The 19,751-nt window shown below is 44.7% G+C and overlaps 1 protein-coding gene across 5 annotated transcripts in view; it reads right to left on the bottom strand.

Moving 5' to 3' along the window:
* Window positions 1–697: 697 nt before the first annotated feature.
* Window positions 698–19,751, bottom strand: part of Zfp831 (zinc finger protein 831) — a 112,151-nt gene continuing 93,097 nt past the window's right edge. For all 5 annotated transcript variants that reach the window (XM_006498519.4, XM_006498518.4, XM_006498517.4 and 2 more), the window contains 2 exons: window positions 7,350–7,507; window positions 698–6,427 (listed from right to left, as the gene is read on the bottom strand). In XM_006498519.4, coding sequence (XP_006498582.1) covers window positions 5,618–6,427; window positions 7,350–7,507 — 968 coding nt within the window. In that variant the 3' untranslated portion in view covers window positions 698–5,617. The remainder of the gene's footprint in view (window positions 6,428–7,349; window positions 7,508–19,751) is intronic.

Raw genomic sequence — 19,751 nt, 5'->3', positions numbered from 1 at the left:
TTAAGTAAATACCATACCTGTGAGTGGTGTATTGAAACATATGACAAAAAAAAAAAACATTGAGATGGTTCTCAAAGGATTGAAGTTTGAAAATTAATGGGCTAATCTCTTAGAGCTAGAGTTTGAGGAGTTAGAGACTAAGCCGTTACGAGCCGTCAGACAGAGCACGTATCGGAGCGACTGGCTCCCTGAGGCTGTCCATACAGAAGGATAACACTATGCGAGGTTGGAAAACCTGTTGCCTCATTCTTGAAATGAATACACAGTCTGTCTTCAGGAAGAGGTAGGATTCAGAAGCACAAATGTTTCCTTTGTTGATGAATAACACAAAGCTTTCAAGAACATCAACTCCAAAGGGGAAAGTTCTGGATTGTTGCACTGTGGATATTAAGTACTCTGATATGTTTTTCAAAGTTTAGCTACATTTACGAATTTTTAAAAAGCATTTTTAAGTTAGAAACTATGAGTTAAGGCAGGCCGTGTGATGAATGAGGCACTGGGGGGGGGGGGGAGAGCAATAGCACAAGAAGATAGGGCCGTTTGCTATCATCTATCCTTTCATTGGCTGGAATGGAATTCCAACATGGCTGACATAGTGTCTGGTTAAGGGGTTGCAAATAATCAGAAGTGAAGTTTTACAGGAAGTCACTGCTTGCAGTGGGTGGTTCGGGTTAAAATTAATAAATCACACAAGACGTTTTCATTTTTAAGTTTTATTTTTATCAAAACAAAATAATTTAACCATAGAAAGAAGTGGGGGATATTCACTACCCAAGAAGCCACATGTTTCCCCACCATAAGCAAGGAATTGTCTGTGTACAGAAACAAGCAAGCCACTCTCCCGTGCTCCCAGCAGCCAGACCTGACTTCTTCCTGACTCCTCTTCTCCCCACGGTGACTCCGTATGCTCACATGGTCGCATGTCCCTTCAGACCAAATTGTGCATTTGCCACATGAATAAAAAGTGTAGAGAATATGCACACAAGGGTTGAAATTTAGCACTCAACACTGTTCTACATCCTGATACCTGTGTGTAATGAGTTTTGAAAGAGATGGGGAAATACAGTGTTTCAAAAGCCAATGCTTCTTGAACTGGCGACTAATTGGAGTAAGACTCCTTGTTACAGTTGTAGGAATTTGATAGTCACCAGCCAGATGGGTCACTTCCTCCCTCAGCCAGGAAGTTGAGCAGCCCCACATCCCATAACTGTAAGAATCTGCTGCACAAGGTAAATTTTGTGCAAAATGCAAATTTCTGTGCTGAGGGAGAAATGAATAATGAGTTCACTCTAAGTAATGGATGTGAACGCCAGGAAAGAGTTTGCCGTGAGACTGAGAGTCCTTTATCTTTCATGTTGAGGACAGTGGTCACACCCCACTGGTTCGAGACTAAGACTTCAGATCCCAGTTTCAGAAGGCAATATGTCGGAAAGGGAAGTTCCAGTCAGTCCTAAGTCACTCCCCACGTTGTCAGATATGCTTTCATTAGAATCCAGAGGGTCCGTCTGTTTATCTCTCCTCCCTGTCCCCCTCCGCCCCCTCCCTTACTCCTCCCCTTTTCAGTCTTTTCCTTTCGCTCCCCCTACCTGTCTCTCCCCCATCTCTCTTTTTCTCCCTCTTCTACATCTCTCCCCTTCCACCACCCTGCAAATAAACCACAAGTTGAGAGCTGTGCACCATTGATCTTGGGACTTAGCTTCCTCTGAGATGCCAAGCTTAGTCCTAAGGGAGGGAAAAGCAGTTCCCATGGTGGCACCTCACAGCAAGGAGGGCCGGGCCAGCCACCAAAACTCACAAAGCTTTAAGAGTTGGCCAAGTAGAGAGCTGAGACCTATTCCTATATGCATCTCAAAAAGCGGCCAGGCACAGCAGTTCAGGAGGACTGTCAGTGGCCAGCATCAGACACTATGAGCAGCGGCACTTGCGTGGCAAAGAATCCCAGGTCCTCTTTCTCTCAGTCCATGCTGGCAGCCCTGCAGCTCATCTCCATGGGGTAAGTGGAGGCACTGATTACTCAAGACTCCTGCATGAAGATGCATAAGAATAACAGCACTGGCGAGCAGTGGGCTGGCCTTGTCCTAACATGCTTCTTACGTGTGGTGTTGGGAACTGAATCCCGAGCATCACACATGACAGCCAAGCACTAGATCACTGAGCCACATCCCCAGCACCAAAAAATAGACATGTATTTTCTGATCCATCGTGTGATATACACTTGTAGTATTATCAAATTGCAGCAACAAATAGACTGGTAGGTACTAGAATTTTATTTTAATAACCCAACCTGAGTTTGGGGGTTTATGGGTAAAAGTTTTCTTACAATTTTCTTATAATTGTATTTTGCCTTAAGAAAATTAGATTTATAAAAATCAGTGACTATTTGGTGCATTATCAAAAGGACTCCCCATTAAAACCAAACTAAACCAAACCATGTGTGTGTGTATGTATGTATGTATATGTATATATATGTATATATACATATATATATACATATAACTTTAGGATGTTTTTCAGTAGCTAGTTCCTCCCAAGGTCATTTAAAATAATTGTTTGCTTTTTCAAAAATTCTACTGAAATACAGGGTTTATAAATCCATGTTGATTTAAATTAAATGACCCCCCCTGGGAAGACTGGCACTAAGTGATCAGGTGAACCAGTGGGTCTGGCAAGTTTTCTAGCTTTGTAAGAGACAGGGGGGGGGGGGGGTTACCAAGATCGAATCGCTCGATATTCTGCTATATCAGATCCAGCCTTGGGGGGCAGCAGCTAGCTATGGAGGCTCAGAAGAAGCAGAGCTCCCAGCATGCTTTTTGGAGCTATGATTATGACGTGGGCCTGGTGACCCTCTTGGACTTCATTGTCCCCTGGAAATAAGGATCTAGGACAATGGTTTTCAACCTCCCTAATGATGCAACCCTTTAATATGGTTTCTTGTGTTGTGATGACCTCTGACCATAAAATTATTTTCGTTGCTCCCTCATTACTATAACTCTGATGCTGTTATGAATCATACTGTAAATACCTGTGCCTTCCAACAGTCTTAGGCGACCCCTTTGAAGGGATCATTTGACTCCCACCGGGATCATGACCCACAGGGCTGAGAACCACTGATCTAGACAGTGGTCCTGCCCTGCTGCCCTATACCTCCTGAGACAGAGGAGCCAGCTTCACCTACATACATGATTTCTTCCACTCAGTGTTATGCCTTTTTGTTATATTAGTTCTGATGTATAAGGTGGGTGACTACAACCCCAAATCAGGGATTCCAGGGGGGTGCATAAGACGACCCTTTCCTCAGCTCACATACTGCATGGCAGGAGTAGCCTAACAATATTTGTACATCAGCTCCCTAGCGTGTTCTTCAGCATCTTCCATGACAACTCAAGAGCAATGTTTTCTGTGGGGGAGACACTTCTAAACTATGAAGACACAGATGTAAAGGAGCCCAAGTTTCTCTATCAGCCACTCCCACCAGGATCCAGCCCCTCAGAGGCACTCAGCTCCTCTGTCCAGGTCTCAGCTTCATTCATGTCTATGCACAGGGACCAAGATCTCCCAGCCAAAGACCCAGTCAACGGGGCTCGCTACCTCCACTGCCTTCCTCAGGTACAGGTCATCCAAAGGGCAGCCAATCACACGTCCATCACTCTCCTTCTGGTCTGACCCCACCCCCTCCAGACACATATATACCAGAGGACTACCTAGTCTGGTCTCAGTAAGAGAAGATTCACCAAAACCTTGAAAGTCTTGAGGCCCCAGGGAATGAGGAGACCTGAGATGGGGGGGGGGCGGGGGGGGAGGGTCTGGGAAGTGGAAACATCCGCTTGGAGATAGCAGGAAGAATGGGATGAGGAACTGTCTAAGGGCAGACCCGAGGGGGATAACGACTGGACTATTAAAAAAAAATTAAGTAATTTTTTTTTTTTAAAGAAGCATAGAGAGGTGGTGGTTAGCACTTTCCTGCTCCTCTGTGCTTGTCGGCTGGGATTTGATCGGTGAGATATTTCTGAACACGTGTGATGACCGCAGACATACGCTAAATAACGAGAGGCTGCTCTTTCTTGCATTGAAATCCTCTTTAAATAGCAGCAAAACAGGAAAGGTCACATGAAAAATATTTGAAACTGGACCATACTTCTTCACAGATAAGGCCTTTTGAAAGTATGTTTGCGCGCGCGTGTGAGGCAGGTGCTTCTCATGGCTGCCTGGCCTGGGAGCAGGGAGCACGAGGTGTCACGTGAACATCACTACCACGGCGTTAAGCCAGCAGTTCGGCTAGAAATCACAAAGTGTACAAAGTCGCCACGGCAAGTAGAAAATCGTAAAGGACTGAGCAGTGTAAACTTCTGGAAGTTTCCCCCTCCCATTTAAGGGGAAGGAGAGGACGGCTGGGAACCTGAGGCCTGCATAGTGGGCGGGCAGACCTTGCCTCCGCCCATTCGCTTGGAATGCTGGGGGATTTGATCTGTGCTGTTCTGAGATTCACAATACAAAGGCTGATTTAATCTGACAGCGAAGTAACACTAAGCCCGCAAAATAAAATTACCAAGATGTAAAACAGCGTCAAAACTCCAATTAGTTTTCTGCCCTGGAAGCTTCTGAAGGAAGTCGGAACGGCTCCATCACGAGGCGCAGGCATCATCAGCTCAGGTCGCACAGATTACTACAATGTAGCCCTCTAGCTGAAATCACTTACAGCCCAATATGACAAAAAGAATCAGAGGAAAATAAGTTAATTTCCCCTCAAAAATAAAAATGACTCATTACAGTGACTATTTTACTAACTTAATGCAATGTTCCTTTGCAAGACCTAAAAAATAGAAAAGAAAAAAAAAATCCCAAGGCTTTGAGGCGGCAGGAAGGGGGGTATATTCTCACAGAAAAGGCACCAAGTACAAGGGACACACATGCTTGTGTTACTGGACCAAAAACAAGTATTTGTGCAACGTATTAAATGGCCTTAGGCATTGTGATGTATATTTACAGTCTTCATTAGGAAGATGGATGGCCCTGACCAGTTTTTGAATGCATCTGGAGTTAGTCTCCAAACTACATGGAGCCATCTTGGTGCCCAGTTCAAACCCCATGCTTCTTTCTTAAGCTACCCCAATGACCCCAGGTGCGTTTGCCACTCTTAACTTAGTGGCAGTGATGTCAGATGTGTTGACCCAATGGGGTCTCAATGGTCAGGAACAAAGTCCCATATGGCTCTTCTGATTAGTGTCATCTTACTGGGCGAGGCAAAGGGGATCACAGCATCAAGTTGGAGCTGTGTACTCAGAGTCTCTTGCAATGGCCCTTCCTGACCATTCTGACTCTTCCAGATGAATGAAGAAGGCTCCAGGGAGTGGGGGTAGGTTTGGTGGGCAGGGGAAGGGAGAGGTAGGGTGTAGTGGGCAGGGTAGAAGAGTCCAAGGTCTGTCTAAGAGAAGCTAAAGAAAGGTATGGCTGGATCTGGGCACGGTGTTGGTTAGAGTTGGCTTGAAGAAATTATAGATGGCTTTCCTAGTCTATAGATGTTTCATAAATAAAGTTCAGTGCCATGACACTTGGTGATGTTTATCCCAAAAGAGCCCTAGGCCTTGGCCATTTGCCCCCATCTTTCTCTGGGATGACATCAGATCTCAATGACCAGTCTGTCTTCATCGTCACTGCTGGTATCGCTGAGCTCCACCCGTGTCTGCTTCCTCATTCCTTCCAGACTCCTCTTTCGGATGGATCTCAAAGGGGCCTCCTCGGGGACTTGTGAGGGTTGTCCTGGGTCAGAAGGAGCTGTGACAGTCTTGGAGGTAATTAATCCTTCAGCTTGACAAGTCCTACTCTCACTTCCTGAAGCAGCACCCTGGACGGTCAGGTCCCCACATCCGTACTGGCCCCACCAAGGAAAATCTGCCTGGGCTCTTGCTTCCTCCTGGAGTGAACTGACTGAACTTGGTCCTGAACTTGGTATTTCTAGAGTTTGTCCTGGTGATTGTTTACCAGGTGAAGGCCTCCCTGGCAGGAGCACCCGTGGAATGCTGTCCGGTGTGCCTCTTCTATCTGGGGAGTTTCGTGCCAGAGTCTCCTCTGCACAGGATTCTGCACTGTGAGCCCGCAGGGTTTTGCGTCCTGTTCTTATCCCCGCAGAAACACAGATGGCAGCCACAGAGGTAGCAACGTCATGGTGGGGAAATGTTCCTTTGGGTTTAAAGGAAGAAGGCAGCTCTGGGACATCTGGGGAGAAGCACAAGTTGGGAGTGATAGAGACTTGATCCTGGGAAGGCGGCAGCTGAGTTTCTGGAGGTCCAACATCAAGACCTTTGCCCTGAGGCACATCTTCCTGAAACACTGCCAAGAACGTGTTGGATTGTGGAGATAGTCCGGACCCACCAGCATGCTCCTTCTCCTGAGAACAGTCATTATGCTCACCAGTGGTTGGAGAAATATCCTACAACAAAGTGCAAAGGAGAATAAATAGGGAAAAGGATAATTGGCATAAAGAAAACTTGTTTAGAAACACGGTCCACAATGAAAGCAAGGTCCTGAGGTCTTGATGAATCTTTCCTGATCAGGGACTTCAATAGGATCCCTCAGTAAGTTTCCATTAATAACTAATCAGCACATTGACCCTAGCCAAACTCCTTATTAATGCAAATTAGGTCACTGTGTGATCTTATGTGGCTCTGAAGGCAAACAACTCTACTACCTAACCAGTCCCACACTCCCTGTCTCCTTCCAGCAGAACGGTAAAGTGGGCATGTGGGTCCAACACGGTCTGCCTGGAATGATTTTACATTGTAGAAGCATCTGAAGTATGGTAGCATCTTCATCTGCGAGGATTAATCACACATAAAGCATCCCAAAGGTTCCACAACCAATGTCAGCGTATTGTACGTGTGACACATCAAAGTCAGAGGCTAGCGCTGGGTGTAAGTCAACCTTCCACCTTGGTCACAGCTGGCACTCCTTGTTTTCCTCTGCACACACCAGGCTAGCTAGTTCAAGAACTTTTAGAGATGTTTCTGTCTCGACTTCCCATCTCCTTGTAGGACTGCTAAGGTTATAGACTCTCAACTGTGCACCCAGTTTTGATATGGGCTCTGAGATTGCTTTAGTAAGAGCTCTGGGATTTGAACTCAGGTCCTCACATTTGCACAGCAGGTCATCTACTTTCTGAGCTGACTCCCATGCTCCAAAGTTGGTTAATTTTTCAGTGTAGAATGTTTAGGAAAGTTTTGGTCTGGTTTTAGGGTTCTGGGGAGTCCTAGAAGGAAACCAGGGCATTTTACCACACGGGCAGTGATACAGGAATAAAGACATAGAAGTCTGGATAACAGATAGGTGACAGTGCCTTAGAATGGTGGTCTTACCTTCAGAGCTGATTTGTCCATTTCCAACATGGTTTTTGAGCTCATGCCCGGAGACATGGGTCTCGAAGTCTGACTACAGTCACCTTCCTTTTCTTTGTTCCCATGAGACACAGACAAGTCTTTGCTGGCACAAGATGGCTCCCCTTGTACATTTCGACCTGAAAGAGAGACTGTGTTTGTTACTGTACATCTAGACTTGTAAAGCGAGGCAAAAATGACACAGAGGCCATCTGAGTCTCCACAACCACCCTCAGCTCCAATGAACCTCGACTCACTCGGTGCACACTGCACCCTGATTACCTACAGCCAACTAACACCCAGCCAAATGAGTTGTCTCCGCTTCCTGCAAGGAAGGAAATGGCAAAAACAAGCCCCTAAGTTGAAGACTCCATAACCACATCCATTGTAAATCGTGTCCCACACAGTGTCTGTTCTCATTACAGAGTCATCTTCCACCTAGGTTTCTTTGGCTTTGAGTCCCCAGGTCTTAGAGCCAGGTGGCAAGATTAGATAGACTTTGAGCTCCTTGGTGACGAGCTCTCCACCGGAGTGCCAGGCAGTAGGGGATGGGGTAGATACATAGGACACTGTCATTTACTGTGGTAGCTGTCTCCCTGTGGGAAAGGAAGAGACAGACTAGCCTCTCCCACCTACTCCTTCTGGTCTCCCATTGCTCTCTCCTCCATTTCCTCACAAAGACCCAAAATCGGGCCAAAAGAACCACAGGGTGGTCCTTTCCAAGGAGTGAGATTGCATCATGAGATAGCTGGAAAAAAACAAAAAAGATCCGGAATGCCTGGATTCCTGGAAGACGCACCGGGCACACCGTCAAATCTGCTCTTGTTTTGATGAAAGTTATCCAAGCACAGAGTTTGAAAACCTCAAGCCTTTCTGCTTATGAGGAAAGCTGGCCACCCCTGCCCACCCAGCCATCTTGCTTCATTCTGGAGTCTTCCGAGATTTATCTCTCTCTCTCATACTTCAGGTTAACCTATGACCTCCTGCAACGCCAGAAGAGCGCAGCTATTCCTCTAAGAGCCTCCCTCCAAGACTTTAGTTCCCTTGCACACAGCACAACTGTCATTTCCATCCTCTCAGCCTTCATGTGCATATCCCTCATGCCACGGTCTTGTGTAGGTGGCTTTTCTAAGTGGACATCACATTTAGGTACACACCTGTCACCATTGAGCTATGCTGAACAATAATATTGCATTGCCTGTTTTAAAACAAAATTGTTTTCCTCAGAGTTAATAAGTTCTGAGGTCCCCACCACTTCCTCTGTTTACCTTTGTGGGAACATATTAAAATCACTCCCCAGTTTGATATTAAAATCAAACTGTCTATGGTTTGATTTCTCTCTGGGCAAGCTAAAACTCATGCCTTCAGCATATAGTAAATTCTGCAGGTTCTTCTTCTTTTTTTTTTTTTTAATCCATGTAAAAGAATGAAGGAAGGAACAAAGGAGGGGAGGGATTAAAGAGAGAGAGAGAAAAGGTGGGAGGGAGGACAGGACAAGAATTGAAGGAGTGAAGAATAAATAATGGAAAAAAAGACAGAAAAGATACGGTAATTTAAAAACCAATTTAGCGGTGTTCTCGGGTACTTTTCAACTGTAGGTCTTACGGTTAGAATATTTGAGTTAGAGGCTTACAAGCAATGTTGGATGCAGTGTATGTACCTGTAATCTCAGCATGAGAGAAGCAAAGACAAGAGGATCCCTGAGTCTTACTGGCCAGCCAGCCTAGCCCAGTAAGTGAGCTCCAGGCCAGTGAGAAGCTCTCTCTCAAAACAAACAACGTAGATGGCACCTGCCAGCTCCTCTGTTCTCCACACATGCTATCACCTCCCCGAATCATCTCCTATGGACAAACCCATTAGACGCCTAAGTTCTCCCGGGATTCTCAAAGAAAACAGAGTACGTAGATGCCAGCTAAAGATGGGAAAGTGGTTTTTCAGGTTCCCGGGGTCGTCTCACAGCCCAGACTCCATGTCTCAACCAGGACAGTGAGACTCAAAGTGGAGAGTCTCCAAAGGCTCTGCTCCATCCTCACCTATGACATGACAATTGTGGCAATGGCTAACATGTCTATGCCCCGTGGTGTGCCAAGGACAGCCGCTCAATCCAAGTCGCTCAAACTTCATCCCCACGGTGACAAAAGGACCAGGCAATTAATTCAATTCAATAAAGAAATAAAGCCAATTAGTACAGAGAAAATAATCGGGTTAGCCGAACGTCTTCCCAACAGGTTGTTTGGGTTCTTAAGCAGAAAGGCCGTGTGAACATTTGACTGATAACTTCTGGCTCGTCGGGGAGAGCGAAGAAAGAAAATCTATTGATTTAATTTGCTTTCAACCCCAGAGTCTACAGAGAAAAGTGAATTATCTCTAATAATTGTGAAAAATGCCCAAAAAATGTCACCGAAGTATGTTAAACTAATTTGGATTATTGAAGCAGGACACTAACTTGCTTTGGAATGAATGGCCCTTTTCAAAATGTAAGGCATGCCCTGGTTGAATTCTGAAGTGCTAATGCCATCCTGTTTAGGCTTCAGCTCTGCGCCCTATGAATCACCTCCCCCATGTTCAGAATTACAGATCCTGCCATCTCCACGCATCTTCAGAGCCTGGCTGCCCACACTCAATTACAGGAATCTTATTAGAGACTCGTCTCTCACTGAGGCTCTCTGCTGCGTGTTCTTTCCCTGATTAAAGGCCGCACGCACTCTTAATAATTTCTCTCAGAAATAATTGTCGTGCCACGTCAGGAGGAAGAGACTGCTTAAGCAGTTACAGCAATTGCAAATTTAGCCCTCTTGAAAAGGCTGTAAGAAACTGTAAAATAATTAAAAAGAAAATGCAGGCAGAGACAACAGGACAAAATTGACAGTGGAATTATCGGCCTCTTTAATGTCAGATCTGCTTCAGGCCTTCTCATTTCCAGGCCTTATTAAAATGCTAATAAATGGATTACTCAAATACCATTATCTCAAAATGTGAGTAATTTGAATCATTTCTTTTAGTTTGTCCCAGTATCTCCCCAAACTCTGTTCCTGTGGAGTCCACAGACTCAGAAGTGTGAAGTTGGAAAGTGAGCCTACAGGGTCAGCCTAGCTGCCTTCCTAAGCACGTAGAAATTATAAACAGGAAGGTGGGTTTGTCTCTGGAACTGGTAATTGATTTGAGATTAAATTGTTCAAAAGTGTCTTTGCCATTAAAGAGCACACGATGTGCTGGCAATTTAAGCAATCACTTACAAGAAAGCCGGGCAGATCTTTAAAACTAATCACTCCGTGAATGGTTCTTTGCTCATTTATTTAAGTATTTATCGAATGCATTTTAAGTCTATATTTTTAAAGCCCATATTGTTGAGCTTGAATATTGACCGGACACTGAGTGCAGCCAATATTGTGCCAAGAGCTAAGGTGTTTGTTCAATGGGTAAGGGGAGCTGATACCACCTCATAGAGATTACTATCTATTACTACACAGATTTATTTTATTCTTGATTTGTCATGATTACTGTTGGGGGCTTACACACTCCACAGTGCACATGTAGAACTCAGAGGACAACGTTCAGGAATCAGTTCTTTCCTCTTACCACGTGGCTCCTAGAGATTGACATCAGGCCATCCAGTTTGACTACACATGCCTTTACCTGCTGAGCCATAATCACACATGCACACACAATGTCACCAAGCAGGAAAGACTATGCTCAGACAGACGGTAAGGTGATGCCCCAATCTCTGTCCACAGGAAGAGTAGAAACCATGCGAAAAGTGCCTATCCCAGGGCTGTGTCACTAGTAAACCTGAGTTATTCAGCCATGTCATTATGGGACAGATTTTCTTGGATCCTCTCTGTATAGCTGGTGTGTGGTCTAAGGGTACCTTCGCATGTTACTCACATCCTACAGCTTATGTAATCTCTTTAGGAAAACAGGATGGTGTGTCGTGGTGGCAGAGAGCTGTCGGTCCTCCCGGGCAGAGGAAGATGAGCACTGTTGGATGCTGAAGGCAGCCAGGAAGTAATGGGAAACCTAGAAGCTGGTGGGCGGCTGGCAGAAGCAGCTTCAGCCTCCAGCTCTACCAGCAGGAGGGACCCAAGAGAGGACCGGAAAAATGTGTTTATCCAGCAGAGCCTCTGGTATTTCTGTTCTAATGCAATCTTTGGAAAGTTCTCCTCAGAGTCCTCCTGTCTCTTCTCTCAGTCTCTCAGTGGCTCTCAGCACTTGGGTTTCTCTGATGAGAGGCAATCAGGCCAAGCACTCTCCCCTCATGGACATCCTGTGCCTTGACTATGTTTAGGACAAAATGGTGCTTAAAAATCTTGTCACGAGTCTTTAAAAACCTTTTCAAAAAAACATGTCCATTCTACAAAATTGTACCCTTCAGATATGGATTCTGAAATCATGGAAGGAAAGGAATGGAAGATGATTAAAGAAATGTCACCGAGACCATTAAATCCGGAGGCCGAACCCGAACCAGCACTTTAAGAGTTCTTATTTTTAAAGTCTCTTGTTGTCGAGTGAAAATTGTGTGTGGGTCTCTTCCTGAGATGCAATCAACACACCTGCAACAGAGGCTCATCACTCCTTAAGATTCATACAGCCAGGAATGGGGAGAAATTATTCTGTCTCAGCAATTTCAGAGAACTGTGATTTAACTAACAGCTTCAGAGAAAGAATTAATACTCCTCCATTAATCCTAATAATAAAAAAAAAGGTACAGAGAAGGAGGTCATTATAAGAGATGTAGGAGGACTAGTTAGAGAGGGAAGACTGCCATACCTCAGAGCCTCCTTCTAAAAACAACCCTACAGAATCTCAGGCCCCAGGCCCCAGGCCCCAGGCCCCAGGGCAGGTAAGATGCCCAAGGAGGGCACTGCCCATGAGGGAAACCATTAAAACTAACAGCAGTCAACAAAGGCAGGAAACGGCCTTTTACTAGAATCACCTGTAGCCCTCTGTATATAATATTTAGAAATCTGTTCCTTTTATGCGTATGTCATTAGAAAAACTTTTCTTTGGAATACCTGTCTCTTTCCCAGGGTGAAGCAGTATGTCTGGATCATGCGACCCTCTCAGCTCATTTAGTTCTGCAGATGGGGCTAACCAGGTTTTCAAACCTGGCTATGACACAGAATTCACCCTGGCCAGTGAAGTATTCAAAACTCCCCAGGCAGCACCACTAGGAATGTCTGGGTCACATTTGACTAAGGAAGATCTGCCATAGTGGTCTGGGTCAAACAGGACTCCCGAAGCAGAGAGTAACGGCAATGTGGGGCACTGGAGAGGTCTCCTCACTGGCAAAGACCTACCACAATGCACACCCAAAACAGGCTGCTTGGGTTTTTATATTCCCATATGAAGTTGAGTATTAATTTTTCAAGGCCTGTAAAGAATTGTGTTGGAATTTTGATGGGAACTGCATTGAATCTGTAAATTGCTTTTGGTAAGATGGCCATTTTCACTATGTTAATCCTGCCTATCCAATTGCAAGGGAGATCTCTCCATCTTCTGAGATCTTCTTCAGTTTCTTTCTTCAGAGACTTGCAGTTCTTGTCATACAGGCCTTTCACATGTTTGGTTAGAGTCACATCAAGGTATTTTATATTATTTGTGGCTATTGTGAAGGGTGTTGTTTCCCTGATTGTTTTTCTTTTCTTAGCTTGTTTATTGTTTGTATAAAGGAAGGCTACTGATTTTTTGAGTTAATTTTGTATCCAGCCATTTTGCTGGAGGTATTTATTAGCTGTAGGAGTTCTCTGATAAAATTTTTGGAAAAATAAGAAAACCTAGGATAGTTAAAACAATCTTGTACAATAAAAGAGTTTCTGGAGGTATCTTTGACTTCAAAGCTGAACTACTTCAAAGCTGTAATAAAAACTGTATGGCATTGGTATAGAAACAACAGGTTGATCAGTGGAATAGAATCAAAGACTATGAAACAAACCCACACACCTACAGACAATCATTGACAAAGAAGTCAAAACCGTACAATAGAAAAAAGAAAGCATCTTCAACAAATGGTGCTGGTCTGACTGGATGCCTGCATGTAGAAGAATGCAAATAGATCCATATTTATCACCCTGCACAGAACTCAAGTCCAAGTGGATCAAAGACCTCAACATAAAACTGGATACACTAAGTATAACAGAACAGAAAGAGGGAACTAAACCTTGAAGGCATTGGCACAGGAGACAGCTTCCTGAACAGAATACCAGTGGCTCACACTCTAAGATCGACAATTGATAAATAGGACCTCATGAAACAGAAAAGCTTCTATAGGCAAAGGATAATGTCAAGATGACAAAATGGCAGCCTATAGATTGGGAAAGGGTCTTCATCCACCCTACATCCGATAGAGGGCTAATATCCAAAATATGTAAAGAACTCAAGAAGTTGAACACCAACAACCAACAGAGCTAAGAGAGAATTCTAACAGAAGAAGTCTTGAATGGCTGAGAAACACTTAAAGAATTATTCAATGTCCTTATTCATCATGGAAATGTAAATCAAAATGACTCTGAGAATCCACCTTATACCCATCAGAATGGATAAGCTCAAAAACTCAAGCTACAGTTTGTACTGGTGAGGATGTGGAGCAAGGGGGATACTCCTCCATTGCTGGAGTACAAACTTGTACAGCAACTCCAAGGATCAATTTGGCAGTTTCTCAGAAAATTGGAAATAGTCCTACCTCAAAACACAGCTATATCACCTCTGGGCATACACCCAAAGATATCCCACCATACCACAAGGACACTTGCTCCACTATGTTTATAGCAGCTTTATTAGTGATAGCTAGGAACTGCAAATAACCCAGATGTCCCTCAACCAAAGAATGAATACAAAAAAAAATGTGGTTCATTTATGCAATGGAACACAACTTCAGTATAAACAATGGCATCATGAAATTTGCAGGCAAATGAATGGAACTTGGGAATACCATCCTGTTTCAGGTAACCCAGATTCAAAAGGACATGCATGGTATGTAGTCACTGATAAGTCGATATTAGCCATAACTTATAGGATAATCATGCTACAGTCCACAAACCCAAAGAAGCCAAGTAACAAGGAGGGCCCAAAGAAGGATGCTTGAATTTCACTCAGAAGAGGACATAAAATTATCACTGGAGGTAGAAGGAGGGAGGGAACTTTGTGGGAGAGGGGATGAAGAGAGGAATGGGGGATCAGGTATAGGGAGAGCTAGGGAAAGATGGCCAGGAGAGTGGATGGAAATTGGGGGAGGGGGCATTTCAAGGAGCAGAGACCTGGGATGGGGAGGCTCCAAGGGACTCTATGAAGGTAGCTCTAGCTGAGACTCCAAGAGGTAGGGGAATATGGAGCCTAAAGTGGCCACTTCCTGTAGCCAGGCAGGACTTCCAGTGGAGGGCTAAGGACACCAACCCACCCACAGAACCTTCAACCCAGAATGTGTCCTGCCCACAAGAAGTACAGGACCACAGATGGATCAGAGACTAAGGAATGGCCAACCAATGACTGGCTTATCTTGAGACCCATCCTATGGGCAAGTATCAATCCATGACATTATTAATGACACCCTGTTATGATTGCAGACAGGTTCCTAGCATAACTGTTCTCTGAGAGGCTCCATTTAGCAGCTGACCAAAACAGATACAGAAACCCACAGCCAAACATTAGACAGAGCTTGGGAAGTCTAACATTAGCTTGAGTCTAATGGAAGAGTTGGGGGAAGGATTGAGAAACCCATAGGGGATTTGACAAGAAGACGAACAGAGTCATTTAACCAGGACCCTTGGGGACTCCCAGAGACTGAACCACAAACCAAAGAACATATCTGAGCTGGCCCTAGGCCCCCTTCACTTATATAGAAGATGCAAGTCCCTTAACAACTGGGGTGGGGTTTACCCTGACTCTGTTGCCTGCTTGTGGATTCAGTTCCCCTAACTGGGCTGTCTTGTCCGGCCTCAGTGGGGAAAGATGTACTTAGTCCTGTAATGACCTGAGGTGTCAGGGTGGTGTGGTAACAAAGGGAGACCTCCCCCTTCTCAGAGGAGAAGTAAGGGATACTGGAGTAAAGGGCCATGTGAGGCAGGGACTAGGAAGGGGCTACAATCCAGATGTAAAGTAAATAAATTAATGGGAATAAAACAGGCTGCCTGGGTGCAGGGACATTGGGACCAGACCCAGGAGATGCATTCCTGACCCTCAGATCCAACAGAGAAAGCCAAGAGAGGACAGAGAGTCTCGCTCACTCAGCACATGTGCCCAGAGTTTGCAAGGAAGACACAGGAATTGGTATTTTACATGCCTTTTATCATTGCTATTTTCTAAACACAAACCTTGCTTACCCAACAGCCCTGTGCCCTGAATTTGACCATTAGAGGCCAGCACTGTGGCTTGTTTTCCTCCTACCTAGTATTTAAAACACTCAAGTACAAGAACCGGACCATGAGGGCAAACTTAACCTTGGATTTCCTTTTAAAAACAAAAACAAAAAGTGTTTAACCAAGTATGGTGGGCCTCCAGGACTTGTAAGGCAGAGGCAGGAGGACCAGCAATGTAGTGTTGTGCTACATTATATGGGGGAGGGAGTTGGGGCTAGCCTGGGCTATAAAATGCTTTGTCAAAAAATGTAGAAAATATAAAACAGTGTCAAAAATATTTGCCGGACTGGGAGACCGGCTTCAGGAAAGTAATTCAGTAGCATAGTAAAGAGATAACACTCATAACACCATTCAAGGCCATGGTTCTCGGAGTGAAAAATGTTAGAGCAACATGAGAGAGAGAGAGAGAGAGAGAGAGAGAGAGAGAGAGAGAGAGAGAGAGAGAGAGAGAGAGAGAGAGAATGAGAATAAAAATCACACAACTTAATCCCCTGAAATCCATATAATGTACGCTGTAACACGCATACCTACCTACTACATACATGTACACACACAAGCACCCCAACCCTACACACACACACACACACACACACACACACACACACACACACAAGAATTAACTTGGAAGACATCCCACTGCTTTTACCTACTTAGGATGTGATTGTCTTGTTGTTGTTAAATGTGTCTGCAGTGTCCACTCGTGATTCTGTCTGTATGGGCAGAGATGCTGAAGGCAGTGCACCAAGCTGACTGTTTGTGATAAAGGAAAACTAAAAGGCAAATTACGATGTCACTTCTAAAACTTGGGCTGGACACTCTGAGGAAATATCCCAGCACATGTGCACATGCGTTAAGATAAGATGAAAGCCATGCCGTCCTGTTGCCAGAGGGTCAGAACATGTCGTTCAGGGTGGAAGATGGACCCTCACAGGCTAGTGACTAAGGTTTGGTTTCTCTAGCAGAATTGAGGGGCTCAGGGAAAGACATGGGAAAGAGGTGTTGCTGGTGTTTCTCATCTCTAACCAAGTTCTCGGTGTCTTTGTGCGGCTTTTTGTTTTCAGCCTTGCTTCTTCTGATCCACTTTTCAAGTCCCTCTTGTTTCTGTTCTCTTCTCCATGAAAGGCAATCAGTCTGAGAACCCCTCATTTACCGCCCTTCCCCCTCCTCTGCCAAACATCAACAACAACAACAAAACACCCCGCATTCGAGTGGGAAAGTATATTTAAAATCTTTTGGTAAATCAAACCTTTAATCATGGCCAGACAATAAAAGAATGCTCTAAAATAAAGAAGGACAATTTGCAGAGAAGAAAGAAACTAAATGGGGGGGGGTGTTAATATTATTTGAATTCTTTAGTGCCAAATTTAATTCAAGAGAATCTACTTTATGGGTCATTAATTTTAAACTTTCTTAAGTCTAAATGAAAATGGAAGAGAAACAGTTCAGGCTTTGGGTATAATTGATGTGTTTAAGTCATTGCTTCATCGTTTCTGAAGATTTACACCCTGCAGAAAGAGGTGTTAGCCTGCTTCAGCAATTCTGTAAGCAATATTACTTAAATAATGGCTTTGGGAAAGAATATCTCCTATTAATTTTGACAGGAAAAATAATGTTGCAGACCCATTAGCTCTAGTCAGAGAAAAGGGAGGGAGTCAGTGGGTGAGAGAGCCCTGCAGCTCAGCTCAGGCTGCCATCTTGATTCTGCTAGAGAAACACACACACACACACACACACACACACACACACACACACCACAACACCTGGTTCATCTGCCACTTACAATTAGGTAAACATTTTTATCTCTGAACATCCCTTTCAGGGCACTTCACTTCTTTAGGTTTTTTTAAATGAAAGGCAACTACACAAGGGTGTGTGTATGTGTGTGTGTGTGTGTGTATGTGTATGTGTATATGTGTATGTGGTGTGTGTGCCTATATGTGTATGTGTGTGTTTGCCCAGTTAAAATACTTCTGTTAGTTATATGAAGTTTCCAAAGAAGACTTAGAGACAGGGAATAAGAACAGATGACAACCCTCACCCTGCCTTGCCCTGCAGTTAAATACAGGTTCATTGCTAATAATCAAAGGAATTAAGTTCTGAACAGTTGATGTAGTGTTCACTTGGCTGAAGAGAAGGAATTAGAGCCTAATTATCCACTGATTGCTGCCGTGGTAAATGCCACAAAGAGATGGGCTGCAAATTATGCCATAAGAGTACCTCATCTGGTTCAAGTGTCAGAAGTGGACAGCCTCGGGAATCATGGAAATGTCACCTCCCCAAACCATTCAAGGAGAGCCACCATGGCCCTAGAGCCTCAACTCCAGATCCCCTGAGAGATGGGGGTCACAGGAGCAGATCACTCTGCAGAAGAACATATCCTCCTTCCATCGTGAATTTCTGAAACTTTGTCTCTCTGAAGTAATCAGACTTCAGACTGCCTTTGTCTGCTCAGATTCTTGCTATTTCTTTGGTGAAAGCCAATTAATTTAACCTTTCTCCTTTGAAGGTCAGTTTCCCCCTTTTCTGAAAAACATGTCAAGATATGTAGAGTCATGTTCAAAATCAGTCCCCAAATTAAACTTTTTTGACCAAATCACAGCCTGCACCTAAAAATGTAAGAGGAAAAGGGTAAAGGAGTGAGGGTGGGGGGAGAAGAAGAGAAGTAGGAGAGGAAGGAGGAAGAGGAGGAAGATCAGAGGAGGAAGGAAGGAAGAAAGAAGCAGAAATACTGCTACTGATATTCGTGTTGAGGCCTGCAATGGTGTGACAGAACTCAAGTGATCCATGCCCAAGACGGAAGGGATAGCTCATGAGCTAATGCTATTGCCTTGCACACATGAGGACCTGAGTTGTGATCTCCATCACTGTGTAGGGAGCTGAGTATGGTAGTGTGCACCTGTAATCTCAGAGCTGGGGAGGTGGCCTGATTGTGTCTGGCCTAATGACTGAGCCCCAGGTCCCAGAGAAAAATACATCTTAAAACACAAGGTGAATGACTACTGAGGAATGTCACCCAGAGGGGCCTCTCAACTCCATGTGTACATGCCCATACACACTTTTGTGTACCAACGCACCCACAGCACACACACACACACACACACACACGGACTCTGAACCATTACTTCTTAATGTTTCTTACAGCTGAATGAGCCTGTCAAAGGCACTTCATTTCTCAAAGTATAACTGAGTTACTTGGGAGAGCTCATTTTTCTTTGCATCCTTAAAAAGGAGAAATTGATCCATTTCAATGATAATAGCCAGGAAGAAAGATCTTCTCTTGGCTCCCCCATTAATCCTGAGAGTGCTGGGGTAGGGGGACATACTTCTATCAAAGGAAAAGCAGAGACAAGAAAGAGACCATGGGAGCTGACCCCATCAATTTTGGTCTTTTCAATCACCTTAGGGAGAAACAAAATTAGGTGTAGTCTCTGTGAGAAGATAGATGCCCAGAGAGAACCTCAGGTTTTGATCAAATCCCAAATGTTAGAAAGACAAGAGAATGGAAGGCCATGTTTTCATTCCTTCTGCGTGTACAGCTCTGTCCATGTTCCTTCCCCTCCCTTACAGTGCTCGCCCCTGCTATCCTCACTTATAGTGCTCGCCCCTGCTATCCTCACTTACAGTGCTCGCCCCTGCTATCCTCATTTACAGTGCTCGCCCCTGCTATCCTCACTTACAGTGCTCGTCCCTGCTATCCTCACTTACAGTGCTCGCCCCTGCTATCCTCACTTACAGTGCCAGCCCCTGCTGTTCCTCCTCTGTACTGAGAGAGAGGCCTTGGGAAAACCAGCACACCTAACTTCTCCCAGACAAATGAGTGGAAGGGCAGGGATAATATTCGCTAAAGTCGGGGTGGGGGGGGGCTGAGACAAAGGTAGAAGAATAGAAGTCAACCAAAGTTTTCTTTAAAGAAGAAAGAATGCTTGTGGCAAAGCTCACTCAGGGCCAACACTTTCTCCCCTGTGTGCACACGAGGGACTAAGTGGGCAGACATGGGATGCTGAAGTGTTTTCCTCATGACTTCATCTTGAAA

The sequence above is a fragment of the Mus musculus genome, chromosome 2, assembly GCF_000001635.26.
Source record: "Mus musculus strain C57BL/6J chromosome 2, GRCm38.p6 C57BL/6J".
Classification (NCBI taxonomy): Eukaryota; Metazoa; Chordata; class Mammalia; order Rodentia; family Muridae; genus Mus; species Mus musculus.
This window is presented reverse-complemented; position numbering and strand designations above follow the sequence as displayed.